Source organism: Bacillus rossius, chromosome 1 (genome assembly GCF_032445375.1).
Source record: "Bacillus rossius redtenbacheri isolate Brsri chromosome 1, Brsri_v3, whole genome shotgun sequence".
Lineage (NCBI taxonomy): Eukaryota > Metazoa > Arthropoda > Insecta > Phasmatodea > Bacillidae > Bacillus > Bacillus rossius.
The window spans coordinates 63,333,836-63,353,538 of NC_086330.1; the positions used below are offsets into that span (position 1 = coordinate 63,333,836).

General features: G+C 40.4%; 1 protein-coding gene across 1 annotated transcript in view; it reads left to right on the plus strand.

Annotated features, from left to right (window-relative positions):
* The first annotated feature begins 1,682 nt into the window (after positions 1-1,682).
* Positions 1,683-19,703, plus strand: part of LOC134529110 (uncharacterized) — a 58,847-nt gene continuing 40,826 nt past the window's right edge. The window contains exon 1 of the mRNA XM_063362854.1: positions 1,683-1,747. Coding sequence (XP_063218924.1) covers positions 1,696-1,747 — 52 coding nt within the window. The 5' untranslated portion in view covers positions 1,683-1,695. The remainder of the gene's footprint in view (positions 1,748-19,703) is intronic.

The window sequence follows — 19,703 nt, forward strand, 5'->3', positions numbered from 1 at the left end:
TTGAAGTGCGTGCTTAAAAAAATTAAATTTTTATTTTCCCAATAACGTCTATACATGTATTTTCAAGAAGGAAATTAAAAATGAACTGTGCTGGCGCGGGGCCCGGGGAGTGGTGCGCCCCTGGAGCCGCCCCTGGCCGACAGGACAGCAGCGAGCAGAAGGTATGTGGACCGTCGGTACCCCTTTGGGACGTGGCACAGACTGTACCCGCGCCTCCGCATGCGGTCACGACCGTCACCACCGCAGTTCCCGGAGACAAGTCGGGAGGGGAGAGGGAATCCTGAGAATCATTGACTCCGAGTCAGACGCCAATAGGTAATATGCGCTTTCGAGCAACTTAAATGTGTTTTTTTTTTTAAAGTGAAACTCCTTTGGACGCGATGCGAGTAAAATTTCAAGGCGGAATTTTAAATCCAATTTGTTTCGCGAAACATTGTTGTGAAGCGTTTCCGGCGCGGAAAGGACAAGGTAATTGGCTAAAGAGATATAAAAAGAGCACTATGCTATATACAGTGCTGGACTCGTTTTCGTTCTCCTCTGTGTCCAATGATGCGTCCTCCGCAAAAAAAAAATAAATAAAACCGAGTAACAGATGAACGAAAGAATAAGACAGAGAGTGTGCGCGTGCACGTGTTTCAGAAAATATATAGGTGTCCTACAGTCAGCTGTGAATGTCTTGAATTTATATTTGCTACCAGCGCGCTCGCGTTCATCCTTTTTCAACCAGCAGCGTAGAGAGCGCTGTTGAGACAGTTCCTGCATTTCCTGAATAGAAAGCATTACCTGTTATGAATTTCACGTTTCGTTCACAGATTTGGCGTGTGTCAAATAACATAATTGTTTAAATAAACAGTAACATGCAATTTTTTTTCTTTATGGTGTATTTCAACAGTTAGTAATATGTATTGTTAATTAATCATTATAAAAAAATTATTTTTCTGTATGTCTGTCTCTCTCTCTCCCTCTCTCTCCCTCTCTCTCTCTCTCCCTCTCTCTCTCCCTCTCTCTCTCCCTCTCTCTCCCTCTCTCTCTCTAATCTCTCCCTCTCTCTGCTGTTTTACCCCTTGCGATATACTTATGAGTCAAGGTTTTAATTGCCAAAGTAGTTTCACTTCTATCGCGTGTACTGAGTTACACGCGTTCTTTTTTCAGTCTGTCATAAACTTAATTGTAGGTTAGGATTGGTATGTTTAATTAATAAAATTCTCGTACAAACTTAGTTCTTTTTTTTTTCGGGTGGGTGTTTTCACTTATCTAGGTGATAGTTACAAAATTTGCAAGATTGGTTAGGTTAGTTTAGTTACCTAAAAATGCCTGGAATTGTTGTTAGATTATTTATATTTCGCAAAAATTTGTTATTTAATTTTTTATCCCCATGAGGTTGGGTTTTGTCTCGTCTAGGTGATCGTAAATAAAATTAAAAGTTAGATTAGGTCAGTGACATAACATAGTCTGAAATCGTGAAAATGAATGAATTCACGCAAAAAAAAATGGTGATTTAGTTTGATTCCGACGGCGAAGTTGCACGAGCGAGCGGAAGACTTCGGCCACGCTCGTGGGCTCCCGCCAGGTGCACCGACCTCGACCCGAGCGGACACGGCGCACGCGGCTCGCCGCTGAAGCAGCGACGCGAGGTCACTCGGAGGTCACGCGCGCGACACCATTCCGGGCGATGGCGCCTCTGGCGGTTCGAGGATGGGGTCCCGCCTCTCTCGGAACCACTCGGTCATGGCGTCTAACGAAACAGGTAGGCTCCAGCTTCAACATGTATTTATTTTCAAGTGAAACTTCTTTGGGCGCGATGAGAGCAAAATTTCAAGGCCGAATTTCAATGCAACTTTTTCCGTGAAACATTGTCGTCATACATTTCCAACGTGAAAAAGAAAGACAATAGGTACTTGGCCAAAGAGATAGGTATAAAGAGAGCACTATGCTACGTGCGTTGCTGGGCTCGTTTCCGTTCTCCTCTTTGTGCGATGATTCGTCCCGCGCCGAGAGATATATGAACGATAGAATAAGACATAGAGAATGAGCATGTGCTTATTTCAGAAAAATACATATAGGTAATCTATACAGTCAGCTGTGAGTGCCTTGAATTTTATGTTTGCTACCAGTGCGCTCGTGTTCAAACAGCAGCGTAGAGACCGCTGTTGAAACATTCCCTGCATTTTCCGCATAGATAGCGCTACCAGTTATGAATTTCATATTTCGTTCAGAGATTTTAGCGTGTTCCAAATGGCAGAATTGTTTGAAGAACCAGAAACACGCACAGTTTGAATTTCCAAAGAAGCTTCACTTTTATTACATGTACGGTTAAGCGAGCTTCTTCTTCTTTTTTTTTTTTGGGAAAAAAAGTGGGGGCGAATGATCACATGGTTTTTAGTGGTACGGTATACCTTCAAGTTAAATAATGAGCCCGATATTTTGGAACATTATGGCCTCTTAATTGCTATTATATCTCATTTCTGACATCTTCAAAATCTGTATACAATGTATGGAAATGATTATTTGTTGATGTGTAACACCTTACCTTTCGGTATAGGGATTTTGGTGAGCGTAATTTCGTGAATGTTACGGAAGTCAAGGAACAGAAACGTGTAACAACCACGGTGATGCCATCTGTGGCGGATGGCGTGAGCCAAAGTTCACAAAGACAAAACGAAAACGTTATAGTATTAACTGTTTAAGGAATTTTAACACGATGGGCAGTATTTTAATATAATTTCTTGTCGAAAAACCGATACAAAGCTGGGGTTTACTATTTTTTCATGTCTTATTTCGCTTTTATCGGAGCCATTTCATTATATAGCTAAAAGGTTTTCTACACAAATTGAACCATTCGGCCGTAAACGTAGCTGCAAATTCTTTTGGCGGTTGTGGAAACCATGTGTGATTCGCGTGAATATATTTTGTTGAGAACACAATTTGCGTTTATTTATCAGCTTGGCATTATTATAAATAATTCTACGTTAAATTCGTGTCCGAGTTTCATTATCATATGCGTATTTTTTTCAACATGAGAACACGATTATTTATTCGTTACCGAGACTATATGGTACACATCTCTGACGAGTACTGAATGACAAACTCACATTTTTTGGTATTCACTACCGATTTTTCTTGATTTTAAAGGCTGTTCAGGTTTTTTATTTGAGGGGGGGGGGGGGGCGAGATCGCTCTATCAATCCTCCCTTAGAATCGCAACAGCCTGGCAGTGCAGATTGAACGCGCAAAGAACAACAAATGATCGGCGTCTTTGACGGTCACGAAGAGAACGATTATTGAGTCAAATCCTAAAAAATGCGGTGACCTTAATTGGCAGCACGGAGTTGGGAGTTGACGGGAGACGGCGCATGCCATCGCCATATTGTCACGCCTCAGAACATCGAGGAAACAATGCTCAAAAACGTATGGTGATGGTTAGTAAGTATGTGTTAGAACCTCCGTCATAATACACAGTCAGTCTCTTCCGTGAAAAACATACAATTACTTAAAAATCAACATGTGTAAATATCTAACCTCGCCCTAACGAGCAAATTCATGTAATCTTATGTTGCAAATACACTTTCAATACGAAACTCTGACACAAAATTTAAAGTAGAAATCTTTAAAATAATGCCTAGCGTAATAAATATACGCCAAATGTATTTCAACTGCACTTCTTGACGCAAATCACACGAAGTTACCACCGGAGCAGCTACGTCGACTATCAAATCATCCAAATTGCAGAGCGAAATTTTAAACTATATAATGGAACGGCTCCGATAAAAGCGAAAAATGCTTGAAAAATTACTACACACCGGCTTTGGACCTGATTTTCGACAAGTAATTTTATTAAAATTATAAAGTTTCGCTTTGTCTCTAAGAACTTTGGTTCACGCCATTCGCCAAAGATGGCAGTGCCGTGGTTACAAATCTCGTTCCATGCGACTTCCGTTTCATTCACGAAATTACTCCTTTCAAAAATACCGTACATGGACAGCTAAGATGTTTACAATTATTCCAAAACAACTGGCTTCAACTGTCAACCATGTAATCACGCAGACGTGGTCACCGCTCGGCTGGCAGTCCTTGGCAGTGTCGTCGGCGGGAGCAGATGAAACGAGAGTCATCGCAATCTGTAACAGGACCTTGGAAGTTCGTGCCGGCCGCCATGTAGGTGGGCCCTTCACCCGTGAGAAAGAACGCAATCACGCTCACGTATGCTCTGCAAGGGGAAGGGGAGGGGGGGTGTTCGCCGGATGTTGGGCAACCCTCTCCCTCGAACCCATCCACTCTCCGACGCCAGCCTCGGCGGTGACCATCACGTACACGCTCGCGCGAGGTCGCCGGGAACTGGATCCGACCCGAAGTGGCTATCACGCCTCGCGCCGTGATGAAACCAGTACGTTTCGCTCCCCGCAAACTGAATCATGTCACGTTAGGACAAAGAGCCGGGCAGTGAAAGGACTCCCAGACCTCGGCCATACACGTATTAGCGAGTCCGCCTTATTATCTAACGTCAGTTAAAGTTTTAAACGGGGATACGTAATGTTTGAAATGTGAAGTGAAACCCTCTGAAAAAAACAGGAAACTATGTATTCTGAGATAAAAAAAAAACCGACCGAAACGGCAGACACTCTGAGCGGACTGAGAACGCCGGAATCCACTCGGAAAAAAATATATATTTAAACGCGAGTGGTTCGGTGATGCCGGATTACAGAATGTGACGAACTATCGAATGCCGGATCAAAGACCTCCTACTGTATAAAGTTTGTCTTACTAGTCTACCAAAAATAATTATACTGTCAAGAGAGATTATTTTCCGTAAATTATTTTCATTTCCTTTTTTAATTAGCTGAAGCAGAAAAATATACATACTGCATTGCATGCTTTTAGATTACGTTATTGTAGCACACATGATTAATTATAAAGAATCAATGGGTTACTTATACCTTCTGGGTTCATATAATTTACAAATTAATTTTGTTTTCTGGTATATTTCACGTATTGAAAATTACTTTTCCGGGTTCCGGTCTGGATTTTGTGTTGTCCTTTCATGTCTATAGTTTGTAAGGCAATGAGAAACCACTGCAGAATCACTAAGCTAAATCTTCCCTAACTACGGCGTGGATATCACTCCGCGGCGATGGTTGAAGATACAAGCCAGTCACCGAGCTAATTACCTCATCATCGTCAAACATATATTTTTTTACTTTTCTAGCATAAAATTTGAAACTCATATTGTCACTTCACTTAAGAAAAACGCATAGCTCGGGTTTGAAATGAGTGTTTTATTGCGATGCTGGAATAACAATAGCGTGACAGACGGTGACATTAAAATATCAGATTATTGTTTCTAGTTCGCGAACAAACCTAAACAAACAAATATATATTAAATTTTTCTGCTATTACATTAGCACTACAGCCATCAATATTTACAAATTGGTTTTAATAGACTTCTTTGGCAAAATTTTGCTTCATGCAAATTTTATATAAAAGGGTGTAAGTGACAGTAGCCTATAGATTTATGTTTAGTCGAATTTAAATATGAAACCGTTTGTACGGGCAAAGGAAAATTGTTTCGTCCCAGAAGAATTCATGGGTACTTTAAGATTTTTGCTGCCATGTAGCATGTTATCGTAAAATCTTTAGCAAAATGTAAATTCTTTCTTTTGAGACAACAAGCCTGAAATAATCTAAACTATCTCAAATTTACTGATATCCCTTTGTTTCTGACCACCTCATATTCATTATAAATAAAATTGTACGTAAACATATTAAAAATATTCCACTGTTTTATCATTGCACAAGACCAGCCATTATTCGATTATTCAAAAACAAAATTCTGATGCTCATTTCAGTGACGTCGCACCCGCGACGCGATGGAAATAGTAAAGAAAAAATGGGTGCGTGTATTTTCGTAAGCGCGTTAAAAGTTATACTTACGTGGCGTAATAAAATACTAACTTTAATATTGCATGCATATAATTAATAGAAATAAAAATAGAAGAACTGGAATGAGATTATAAACATTGTTGAAAAAGAATAAATTAAATCAAATATTTTTTAATAGATTTTTAGTATTAAATGTTAATATGAACACGTGTATAAAGATAATTATTTAATTTAGTAAAATAATCAAAACAAATTTTAATTAATAATTAAAATATATAAATGTACTGAATGTTTGTTCTTAATTATTATTTTAATTATTTAAAAAATAATAATCTAATAATGTATAATTTTGAATGCAAACAAATGATACATACGAGAACATAATCTGACTTATATAATACACTTTAAAATACACTTGAAAAAGTTTATAAACACAATATTTATCACTAATAATTATAAATATTTTTTTAATTATATGGACCAGTATCTATATATAAACTATATTATTTAAAATAACATTAATTATTGTTTGTATGTAACCATTTTCTATTCTGTAAATTTTTTTTTATGCTGCGCGCGCATCGTAAAAATTAACTGTCATATTTTTTTTTCAAAACGCACCTAAGGAAGTACAACTCCAAAATAAAACATTATTTTCGGGAAGTCTGCCGCGTCTGCCATTTTTGTCGCGCGGACTTCACGAGATGAGTCCAACGTGATTGGATATAATGATACTCGCGTGAATCGCGTCGCCCCCGTCGCGCTGCTCCGCTTCCGGCGCGACGCTGCAGCACGCGGGGGGGGGGGGGGGGTAGTCATCGCGACTCATGTCGTGCGGTACTTACGACACGCCAGTTAACTTCCCTTGCGGGACCGGCATGTACTCCCCGTGTGAAACTGGGCTGTCTCTGGCGCGGCCCCGTATGGCGAGAGAAGCAGTTAAGTAACGCTGTTAAAAGAAGCTCACCTTCAATTTACCAAGAACACTGGTTACAAATTATATAGGGATCTTCGTAAATTTACGGACACTGAGTTCACTTACTTTTAACATTATTTAAAAAAATATATTCTTGGTTTATTAACAAAACATTCAAAAACTGTCACGCCTATAACAAGAGAACTCTTTATTTTGTTCGCGTGTGTGTTTACCTTAGCTTAGAACTAAACATCCGAATTTGAAGTCTAAATAAGGCGTAGATTCTAAGAAAATCAGGTTATTTGAAATAACGATTAAATCTTCGTTTACTTGAGTTAAATTCTTCGTTGAAAATTCCGTAAATTTGCTGTAATTTCTAACAGTGCACTTCAGAGTGGTTCGGTGGTGTTGGGGAAGGGCTATGTCCCGGCATCGACACCACAGCAACCATCAGGAGCTCACTACTTGGCCCCTCCAGCAAGCACTGAGGGCGCCTATCCGAACCTATCACACCTCCGCTGGTCAGGCGTGGTTCTCTTACTCGCCACCGCCACAGCGACGAAGCTTCTCCGATACGACGGCTGAGTTACGACGGCCGCGTGGATCCATCGTCATAACTCTCGCGTCACCGCTACGGAATCGTAGCTAAGACGGCTCGGCATTCGATAATATGCAGAGGTTGGCAATGAATTTACAAGAAGTACGTTTTTACACGCTTTATGTTAGCTTCACCTGTATGTTTGTTTGTATGTATGTTTGTAACCGACTCCTTTGGGTGCGATTTTGACCCACTTTAAACGGCCAGATTTCATTCAAACTTTGTAGATTTATCGAGGACAGACGACAATACACTAATTTGATAAGATTATTCCATTAATCAATTTGCAAAATAAGATTTTTGTCAATTTATATAATTTATTGGTAAAATGAAGCAAAGACGTATTTGTAAAGAAAACAGTTTCGCTCATGTGCGAACTCTTTTCTTTCAGTTTGTCTTTGGCGCGATATAAACAAAGCCTACTAAATATTGTGACATTTAATTAAATGAAAATTGAGAGTGGGTTATGATTATTGTGAGCAATATACTTTCTTGAAGAGAATATTATCTATATTTGTAAAAATATGAAGAAAAAAACCTGAAACAAGGGCTTTAAATGTTGTTTCTTTCGTTAAATAGAGAAACACAATTACGTCTTTGTTTCATTTTACCAATTAACCAAGAGTGAAACATTATTATAAAACAACATTTTCTGCAAATATTTCACGAAACATGGAAAAATTGAGGTTTGATTTTGCTGTGAAACCAACAGCAGATGGGAAATCAAACACCATATGCATAACCTCAATAGCTACACCTGATGGGCAGATTTTTGAATTTCCACTCGAACACCAACCTGCAAATCTACACAGGGACGTCGGAACGTTTTCATGAGTGGGGGGGCGAAAAGATGCATCACACTAACCTCAGTTCTAGAGCCCTCCCCCGGAAAAATTTGGAATTTTAGATGCAAAATTGTGCTATTTAATGAGTTTCCGAACCAAAATATTTAAATATACCATTTCAAGAATTTGATGACGTAGTAGAAATTATTAAATATGGATTATAATGTCGTGGGTAGTGGGTGACAAATAACCTAACCCATGTGATCTACCCCTTAGCTTCGGTCTTGGAATTTAATGTCAATATATATTTTTTTGGTTCCTTAACCTGTGAACATTGGTGTGGCTTGATATTCTGACAGTAGATGTAGTACAATTTAAATAATACCATCTATGAATTTGCAATCATTTTACAGAATATTGACAATCATAAATTTGATTTTATATTCAATGTGATCACCAATGCAACGTTTGTAACTACTGGTTGAGAAAAATACTACTAGGACCAAACATTTATTATGGGAAAAAGAGGGGGGCGAAACGCTACTGTCGCCCCCCCCCCCCCCATGCATAACAGCACGGGGGCGACTCGCCCCTGCTGCCCCCCCCCTGCTCTGACGTCCCTGATATCTACACCAAGCAGTTACAAATACTCCAAACTATGCCAAGGTCAGTAACTCATTAAATAAAAGACATAAAACACGGAAAATATGGATAAGTTTGACAGATGATATATCAAAAACATATTTGGATAGAGAGCAAAACTTACAGTTTAAGGATTTTTACCTGGAAGAAATTGAGGAAATAATTTTTAAAATAAGCTTAAAACATTAATGAATGATAAATACTAGTATTATTGTGAAAAAAGCGTGGGGCGCTTTGTTCCATATTTAACGTACATCGAGCGCCCGATGATAGTGCAGCCGACATGTCATCGGAAGGCTCTGGGTTCGAATCCCAGTCCGGGCTATTCGAATTATTTTTCTTACATATTATATACACTCTCATTGAGAAGGTCCAATCCTCATCCTTTCTCAATCCTTATCCTTCCCAAAATTCCTGTTACGTAAATGTGGAACGCTTCACGTAATAATTAATCCGTAACTCCCATCCTTTCCTGCTTCAAAGCATTAATTTCATACAGTATGTAAGACTGGTCGATATCACTTGTTCGTCAATAACCTTATACCATTAAGTCTCACTGTATATATTGATAACGTTAAAAATTTTGAATGGCTTCTAAAATCGAGATTTGACTATCAATACAGCTGTACACATTAATAATTTGTAAAATAATTACATTTACTTATAGTCATCACGGAATAAATAGTAGATTAGAATAAATAACAGTTTAAAAAAATTAAAAAAAACACGCTATTATAAATAAACAAAACTAAAAAGTAAAAAAAAATAAGAGTTAAAAAACTAAAAAAACACGCTTTTATAGAAAATCCAACTAAAGAATAGAAAATAAATTTTAATAAATTTAATTTAAAAATAGTGTAAAATAAAAAAAACGGTTTTATTTTAAAAAAACCGTGGGGTGCTTTTTAAGATATTATCAAAATGATAATCCTTCTACTCATATCTGTCAGTAAAATAATTATAACTATTGAAACCATGCACCCCACGTTTTTTTTTTTTAAATAAAATATATATTTTTTATTTTACACTATTTTTAAATTAAATTTATTAAAAATTATTTTCTAATTTTTAGTTGGATTTTCTAAAAAAGCGTGTTTTTTAGTTTTTTTAAACTCTTATTTATTTTTTTTTATTTTTTTTTGGCAGTTGGTGTAACTGCTAGCAATTTAAACCCAATAGAAAACTAACGAAACGGCAATAATATTGTGGACATTCATAAAACTTAGGCATGATGTTTCTAGTCTGTTATATATTTTATACAATTAAATTCAATATTCATATCATTATGCATTGTAAACCGTTTTGCTTTTCCGTGAGATTTAAGTTTCATATATTACTAGCTAATAACCCGCGGCTTCCCTCTCACAATATCTTAGCAATGCTAAAATATCTCAATTAAAAAAAAGTTATGTTATTAATTCCAAACATTTTTACTGAATAAATAGACAAAATAAATAGTCAAATGCATAAAATATTTATTTCATAACATAACTGTTTAAGAATGATAATTGTTGTAGTAGTTATGCAAAGGCCATTTTTTTATTATAGATTATCTGATTTTAAAACTTCTGTTTCAGAGTGTTCTAAAATATATTTTATTTTGATGATAGTAACTTAAAACCTCCTTTTCATTTCATGAGGTAGATAATATAAAAAAATTCTTAAACTCGTACCTAAATTATTTTAACAAAGTTTATGCAATCATTTACATTGAAACTTTAATTTACTGTGGTTAGAGATATTCTTAGGATTATTAAATAATTTCACTATATTACAAATACCTCCCATTTTTAAGAGTATTTAATACAATCACATCTTTATTTTAAATATAAAATACAGATATCAAATTTATTTATTATACACCTCTTTTCTCACAGGGATGCTAATGTAAAATTTAAGAACTAAGTAAATATTGCAATATCGATAAACCAAACAAAAAACCAAAATAAACCCGTTTCTTTCTTTTAAACGCAGATGTGAACTCCAAAAAAAATTATATTAAACTTATACTTATATTGCGTTAAAATGTATTTTCCCAATGATTATTTTATAAATTTAATATTTCTTTTATATGTTTTTTAAAATAATATTAACCCCTGTTACAACTTAAGAGGGGATATTTCGGAAAATGTTGTACAAGAGAAGATAGGTTACAAATAAGATTAAAAATAACGAGAAAAATAACCAGTGCAACTCAATCACACGAAACGTAAAATAATATATATTTATGTCACGAAACTATTATCGGAGACGAGTAGTTTCAAAGTTGGTTCAGTGATCAACATAACCTTTCTTAAGATGTATCATATATCGCGTCTACATCATTACTGAGCAAATAGAATTGAGGCAAAGCCTTAAATTTGACGAGAATATATAATTAGGCTCGTTAGAAAGAATTATTTCCAGTGTCAAATGGAAGACACGTCGTCGGCTGTGTGACGGGGGTAAATGAACGGCATACGTACGACAGGAGTGCTGTAGCGACGACACCTTAAGGGCCCCGCCTACCCGGGCACACACACGATGCGCAAAGCTTCAGGGAGGGAGGGAGCGATTTGAAAACTACTCAAGATATACGAGTAGGGTCGGTTTACGAAAATAATACAAGAATTCGCTGAGGGTCGATAAGTAGTATGGTTTCCGGATTAAGTTTTTAAACTATATTTTTTAGAACAGTTAAAATTTCTAAAAGGGGTGTTTCCAGAGTAATTTTAGGCATAAAACACATCACTTCATCTGTATCTTTATTTTTCCGTCAAATAATGTTACGGTCACCGCTCAAATTTCACGACGAGAAGACTGCGCGCCAGTTCAGAGCCTTGCGCTTAGAGGCGATACCGTGCTAGAAGCACCAGCGAGCGTCGCTCTTATCATCCCGCCTCACTAACAAAGATACACCCCTGACGAGGCGGGCCCCTTAACGAAAGACGATATTCAATCCATGCTCGCGTCACACCGATGTGACGGGCGATAAGGAGAACCATGCTGGGACTGCTGGGACTGCTGGGACTGCTGGTACTGCTGGGACTGCTGGTACTGCTGGTACTGCTGGGACTGCTGGGACTGCTGGGACTGCTGGGACTGCTGGGACTGCTGGGACTGCTGGTACTGCTGGGACTGCTGGGACTGCTGGGACTGCTGGGGCTGCTGGGACTGCTGGTACTGCTGGGACTGCTGGGACTGCTGGTACTGTTGGGACTGCTGGGACTGCTGGGACTGATGGGACTGCTGGGACTGCTGGTACTGCTGGGACTACTGGGATTGCTGGGGCTGCTGGGACTGCTGGTACTGCTGGGACTGCTGGGACTGCTGGTACTGTTGGGACTGCTGGGACTGCTGGGACTGCTGGTACTGCTGGGACTGCTGGGACTGCTGGTACTGCTGGGACTGCTGGTACTGCTGGGACTGCTGGTACTGCTGGTACTGCTGGGACTGCTGGGACTGCTGGGACTGCTGGGACTGCTGGGACTGCTGGGACTGCTGGGACTGCTGGTACTGCTGGGACTGCTGGTACTGCTGGTACTGCTGGGACTGCTGGGACTGCTGGGACTGCTGGGACTGCTGGTACTGCTGGTACTGCTGGGACTGCTGGGACTGCTGGGACTGCTGGGACTGCTGGGACTGCTGGGACTGCTGGGACTGCTGGGACTGCTGGGACTGCTGGGAATGCTGGGACTGCTGGTACTGCTGGGACTGCTGGGACTGCTGGGACTGCTGGTACTGTTGGGACTGCTGGGACTGCTGGTACTGCTGGGACTGCTGGGACTGCTGGGACTGCTGGGACTGCTGGGACTGCTGGGACTGCTGGGACTGCTGGGACTGCTGGGACTGCTGGTACTGCTGGGACTGCTGGGACTGCTGGGACTGCTGGGACTGCTGGGACTGCTGGGACTGCTGGGACTGCTGGTACTGCTGGGACTGCTGGGACTGCTGGGACTGCTGGGGAGCTGGGACTGCTGGTACTGCTGGGACTGCTGGGACTGCTGGGACTGCTGGGACTGCTGGGACTGCTGGGACTGCTGGTACTGCTGGTACTGCTGGGACTGCTGGGATTGCTGGGACTGCTGGGACTGCTGGGACTGCTGGGACTGCTGGGACTGCTGGGACTGCTGGGACTGCTGGGACTGCTGGTACTGCTGGTACTGCTGGGACTGCTGGGATTGCTGGGACTGCTGGGACTGCTGGGACTGCTGGGACTGCTGGGACTGCTGGGACTGCTGGGACTGCTGGGACTGCTGGGACTGCTGGGACTGCTGGTACTGCTGGGACTGCTGGTACTGCTGGTACTGCTGGGACTGCTGGGACTGCTGGGACTGCTGGGGCTGCTGGGACTGCTGGTACTGCTGGGACTGCTGGGACTGCTGGGACTGCTGGGACTGCTGGGACTGCTGGGACTGCTGGTACTGCTGGTACTGCTGGGACTGCTGGGATTGCTGGGACTTCTGGGACTGCTGGGACTGCTGGGAATGCTGGGACTGCTGGGACTGCTGGGACTGCTGGGACTGCTGGGACTGCTGGGACTGCTGGGACTGCTGGTACTGCTGGTACTGCTGGGACTGCTGGGACTGCTGGGACTGCTGGGACTGCTGGGACTGCTGGTACTGCTGGTACTGCTGGTACTGCTGGTACTGCTGGGACTGCTGGGACTGCTGGGACTGCTGGGACTGCTGGTACTGCTGGTACTGCTGGGACTGCTGGGACTGCTGGGACTGCTGGGACTGCTGGGACTGCTGGGACTGCTGGGACTGCTGGGACTGCTGGGACTGCTGGGACTGCTGGGACTGCTGGTACTGCTGGTACTGCTGGGACTGCTGGGACTGCTGGGACTGCTGGTACTGCTGGGACTGCTGGGACTGCTGGGACTGCTGGTACTGCTGGTACTGCTGGGACTGCTGGGACTGCTGGGACTGCTGGGACTGCTGGTACTGCTGGTACTGCTGGTACTGCTGGGACTGCTGGGACTGCTGGGATTGCTGGGACTGCTGGTACTGCTGGGACTGCTGGGACTGCTGGGACTGCTGGGACTGCTGGGATTGCTGGGACTGCTGGTACTGCTGGGACTGCTGGGACTGCTGGGACTGCTGGGACTGCTGGGACTGCTGGTACTGCTGGTACTGCTGGGACTGCTGGGACTGCTGGGACTGCTGGGACTGCTGGGACTGCTGGGACTGCTGGGACTGCTGGGACTGCTGGGACTGCTGGTACTGCTGGGACTGCTGGGACTGCTGGGACTGCTGGGACTGCTGGGACTGCTGGGACTGCTGGGACTGCTGGGACTGCTGGGACTGCTGGTACTGCTGGGACTGCTGGGACTGCTGGGACTGCTGGGACTGCTGGGATTGCTGGGACTGCTGGGGCTGCTGGGACTGCTGGGACTGCTGGGACTGCTGGGACTGCTGGGACTGCTGGGACTGCTGGGACTGCTGGGACTGCTGGGACTGCTGGTACTGCTGGTACTGCTGGGACTGCTGGGACTGCTGGTACTGCTGGGACTGCTGGGACTGCTGGGATTGCTGGGACTGCTGGTACTGCTGGGACTGCTGGGACTGCTGGGATTGCTGGGACTGCTGGTACTGCTGGTACTGCTGGGACTGCTGGGACTGCTGGGACTGCTGGTACTGCTGGGACTGCTGGGACTGCTGGGACTGCTGGGACTGCTGGTACTGCTGGGACTGCTGGGACTGCTGGGACTGCTGGTACTGCTGGGACTGCTGGGACTGCTGGGACTGCTGGGACTGCTGGGACTGCTGGGACTGCTGGGACTGCTGGGACTGCTGGGGAACCCCAGACAGCCCGCGAGGCGGGGGCGTGGCGCGGGCTGTCTGCAGAGGACAGCGGAGTGAGGCAACGGCGGGTGGGTTTCATCAGCCGCCGATCTGGGTCGCCGCCGTGCGGCCGTCTGGAGCACTTCTCCGAGCCTCTGCATGGGCGTGGGAAGCCCTCGCATGTCCGAGGCATGTCGCTCGGCACAGAGTGGATCTGAAGGAGCGTGACTCTGTTGGTGCTTCTAGCACGGTATTGCCTCTAGGCGCAAGACTCTCAACTGGCACGCAGTCTTCCCGTCGTGCACAGGACAACTAAGAAATTTGAGCGGTAACCATAACATTATATGACGGGAAAATGAAGATAAAGGTGTAATGCAAGCCCCTTTAGTGCTTTCAAGAGAATAGCGACCAACGGAAAAGCCAAATTTCTAAAAATTAAAACTAAAAATTCCAAAATGTTAATAGTTTACCATTTTAAGGTTAGGTGTAAATGTTACAAATGTGTGATATCTTCAGTTGTATCAAAAATACTTTAAATACTGTGGATGATTAGGCTCGCTGCATTTAAAATATTTTGAGAGTGCATGGTTGGTAAGTTTGGGATAATCACATTAAAAATACTTTTAAAAAGTGGAGTTTTGATTAGGTTAAGTTAGATACTTTAAAAATAATGTGAAATAATTTTAAAAGTTGTCAAGGAACTATCAACTTAAGATGTACCTAACTTAACCAATTAACTGTCATTATTTTGAAGTATTTGTAATGTAGATAACCTAACCAGACGTCCATACGATTTCACAGTATTTTGTATTGTAACTAACCTAATTAACTGTACAAACTATTTTTAAGAATTTTTAATTTAGCTTGACAATTCTGTAATTTCTCATCACTAAAGTCTATGAAAGACAAACTTGACATATTTTCCGCGCTACAATATTTGCTACCGAAATTACGCGAACGAGCTGCGAATTTCGGCGAACTCCGGAACTGTTCGGGCCTCGAAATGAACGGTTGTGAATCTGAAAGCGGAATTAAAATACCCCCGTGGCCTCTGGACGTCATCAGTCCGTCCTTCTTATGTCCGTCAACCCCACGCCTCTAGCCAAGCGATTTACAACTTGACTTCATCCGTCCGTCAGAACATTTTCGCATATAAAGTGCTGCCAACCATCCACGTTATTCTCTCGAAGATTTATACAGATGTTTTTTTGTTGTTGCTATTTATGTCTTTTTTTATGTAGGCCTACGTATTAAATGAGCATTTCCTCGGAAAAAAATTCAGAGTCGTGATTAAATTGTGTGAACGTGAGTTTTAAAAGTCGCAATGCTATTACACAAAACATCTGAACGACCGATACACGAACACCGCTGGCCTGCATTCTAGTAACAATAAATTGACTGCCGCTGCCAAGACCATAGATGTAATCCATCCGTCCGTCAGGTCAAAAGTTAGAGCTTGCCAAGCTCCTGACAGACGGACGGCCGTTGTGATGCGGGCTTCGGGCTACACGTGCCGCGTCGCTGCTCGCACGAGGCGTCAGGCGCATGCGCTCGGGCGTGGACGCGCTGACACTGGGATCAGCTCGCGGCTTGCAGAGTGCACTGACAGTGATCCACACGTCCGTCATTCTGCTTCGATGCTGCCAACCACTATTGAGGAAATTTTTACTTGTAAGAGCTTACCAGTTGGACGATCGTGTACGCGAAGCACTTATAAATGATTAAACAATCTCTAAAATATCCATTTAAATATATATTTTTAGTTACCATGCGTTATTAATTACTTTTAGGACTCAGATAAATTTTTTTTCTGAGATCAAACATAAAAGGTGTATTACAATCAGTGTAATTCCAGTTTTCTTAGGTATTTTAAAACTTATTAATTTTTACCATGAATTTTTATTTTACCAAATATATTCCAGGGTAGTTTCACTATCATAAAGTTTAATTTGGCACATAAATATGTTTGGTTGTGTACCCTAATGTTTACGGAAGTTACTATATACGGGATTACGTTGCTACACGTGGGTTCGCCATCTTTATGACACATTTCCGTAAATCAACTTCCGTTCCAATTTTTTTTTTACGAAAATATTCCTACCAGATGTCTCGCACCGAGAGCTAAGATGTTTACACATCCAAGCATCAATTCGGCGCGTGAGACCCCGCCTTAAGAGAAACGCGCGCAAATGTTTGCCTCGGGGAGGAGCTGCGGAAAGAGAAACTAGCCCCGGGGCGCGCTGGAAAGAAGTGGACAATTGCCGACGTGAGTCAGGCGGGACCTTGGGAGTGAAGTCACCCGATGAACTGTGTCGCTGGCAGCCGGTCAAGTGGGCCAGCGGCGCCCCGGTCAATCGCCGGCAGGGTCGGCACGGACCTCTATCCCCTGCCGCGGGGCCGTTGACTGGCGGCAGTCGCAACGGGGTTTGTGACACGCGGACACCAAGCACATTTTTATTTTAAATTTATTTTCCTCTTTTTTTTTCACACGTTCATTACAGTTCACTTAATTAAACAGGAAAATGTAGCACTTACTTGTGAGTGCATCTAGTCACTTTAAACAATAAGCGGTATTCTGACTAATTTAAACATATTATAACTTGTAATAATAAAATAAATAAATAAATAAAAAATTAAGAAATATTACATAAGTATTTATTAAAATTAAAGTTGAAAAGAGCAATAAAATAAAAGAAAGTAGTAATTTGTTTGAAAATTTTTTTACATATAAAAGACTAAAAGGAAAGTAGAAGTATGCAAATTAATACAGTATATAAAACCTTAATTAAATATTACAGAAATCTCTTCATCGGTTAAATTATTGAGCAAAAATTCCCATATGTATTGATTTGAAAATAATTTTTTTGTTTTCAATTTTTCAGAAAGAATAAATACAATTTTTGGAAGCAAAAATTATAAAGATATCTGTGATATTGTTTTATGAAGTAGAGGAATTGGTACATTTATGTTCTGTCTATTCCGTGCAGGATAATTATGATATACATAATTCAACTGATTTTCCCTTCAGTACACTCTCGTTATTGGAGCTTTAATATATAATCTTTTAATATCAAAGACTCTTATTAGTTTATAAAGTTCCTTGGATGGGTAAGTAGTTATGGTTTTTGTTTAAATGACTCGTATAATAAGTTTTTGAATTGTAATAAGTTTGTTAATTAACGTTTTGCTCATTCCTCCCCATGCCAGAATGCCATACTGCATAACATATTGAAAGATGGCAAAATAAACCATTATAATTCCGTCAAAAGATAATATATATCTTAGTTCAACAAATTTATACACCATTTTTCGAATTTTGTTTGTAAGATATAAAACATGTTTGTCCAATTTCAGATAAGAGTCGAGTACTGTACGTAAGTATTTTATGTTCTGTACTCTCCCTATGACTAAATTTTTCGCAATGAACGCTTATTTCATTACATAAACGAAATTTAAGTTCATGTTCGATATGATGACCAGAAATGTTGACAGAGAAAGTAATATATTTGGTTTTATTTATATTTAGAGAAATCAAACTATCATCTAATGTATCTTGAATTTTTTTAAAGTTTATTATTATCCGTTTCCAATACATAAGGCCAATTTTCAGAAGAAAATAAAATTGCCGTATCATCTGCAAAAAAATATATATATGTCAGAAACAAAATTAACCCGAGAATACTGCCCTGTGGGACCCCTATATTTATATTAAGAGTTTCCTAATTTATTATTTATTTTTACTCTTTGAGACCCTCCCTCCAAATAACTTTTAAACCAACTGTTTGACAAACTGCTTATTCCTACTTTATCAAATTTATCTAGAAGTAATTTTATGTGATACTGTATCAAACGCCTTAACAAAATCCAACATTACACAAAAACATTTTTGAAGTACCATTTGTACTTAAAACTTTTCTAAACCCATATTGATTTACAGACATTATTTCGTTACCATCTAAAAATGACATTAATTGTTGTTAACACATTTCTAAAAAAAATTGAGATGTTACTTAATATCGAGATTGGTCAAAAAATTTAAAGTTGCAGAGTTACCCCCCCCCCCCCTTTTTATGCAAGGGAATAAAAATCACTTCCTTTATCCGTTCCGGAAATTTACCTAAACCTAAGCTTAAATTTACTATTTGAGCTATAGGTTTGAACAAATCATATTTGTGTTCTTTTAGTATTTTTACCTTACTTTATAAGGACCCAATGCAGTGAAGTTTTTCAATTCAGAAATGATAGATTTTGTGTTGGTTTCTATTACAGGAGCTAAAAATAAAGATTTATGACAAAAAATTTTATTAACTGAATAATTAAAGGACTTATTTTTAAGGATTTCTGAAGCCATAACGTCTCCAACATTTTTTGTAAAATATTTATTTAGTGTATTTACAGCTTATTCGGGATTTTACATGGAATTTACTATGTTTTTATTGTTTGATACAGATTTAATATCAACCTTTTCATTTTTTGAGCCAGTAACCTCTTTAATAATATTCCATTTTTTTAGAATCATCATATGCTTAAGTAATTTTGGTTTTATAATAATTTTATTTAAATATTTGTGTAAGAGACTATGTTATAATATGTATATCTTAGCTGCGTATTAAATGTTTGATTATTTTATTTTTGCTTCATTTTGCCTCTTGTTTGAATAGATTTCACCAACCCGATTGAATCCATGGTTTTAACATGTTTATCTCACTTGTATTAACTCTAAGTTAACTGGCTTTATCTTTATAATTTTCTAGAAAACTGACGAAATTACCTGTTGCACTATCAACATTGTATTCGTTTAGAACATAATTCCAAGATTCTGATTCAAGAAAATCTGACAAAATTTTTCATACCAAAATTTGTATCTAATTTTTAACAAATGACCTTTGGCTCCTAATATCATAGCTAATAACAGTGCGTAGCAGAATTATCCGTAATATTAGCGTGTAACACTGCAGAATAAACACAATTTTTACTTTTTATTTTATTATTGCAAACGCATGGTCTAAACAGGTTTGTGATAATGTTGTTATGCGTGTATATTTGTTTATACAAGATGTCATGCCATGTTTAGCAAGAACATTAATTTGTTTTGTCTGTGTATTTATCGTCAACGGTCG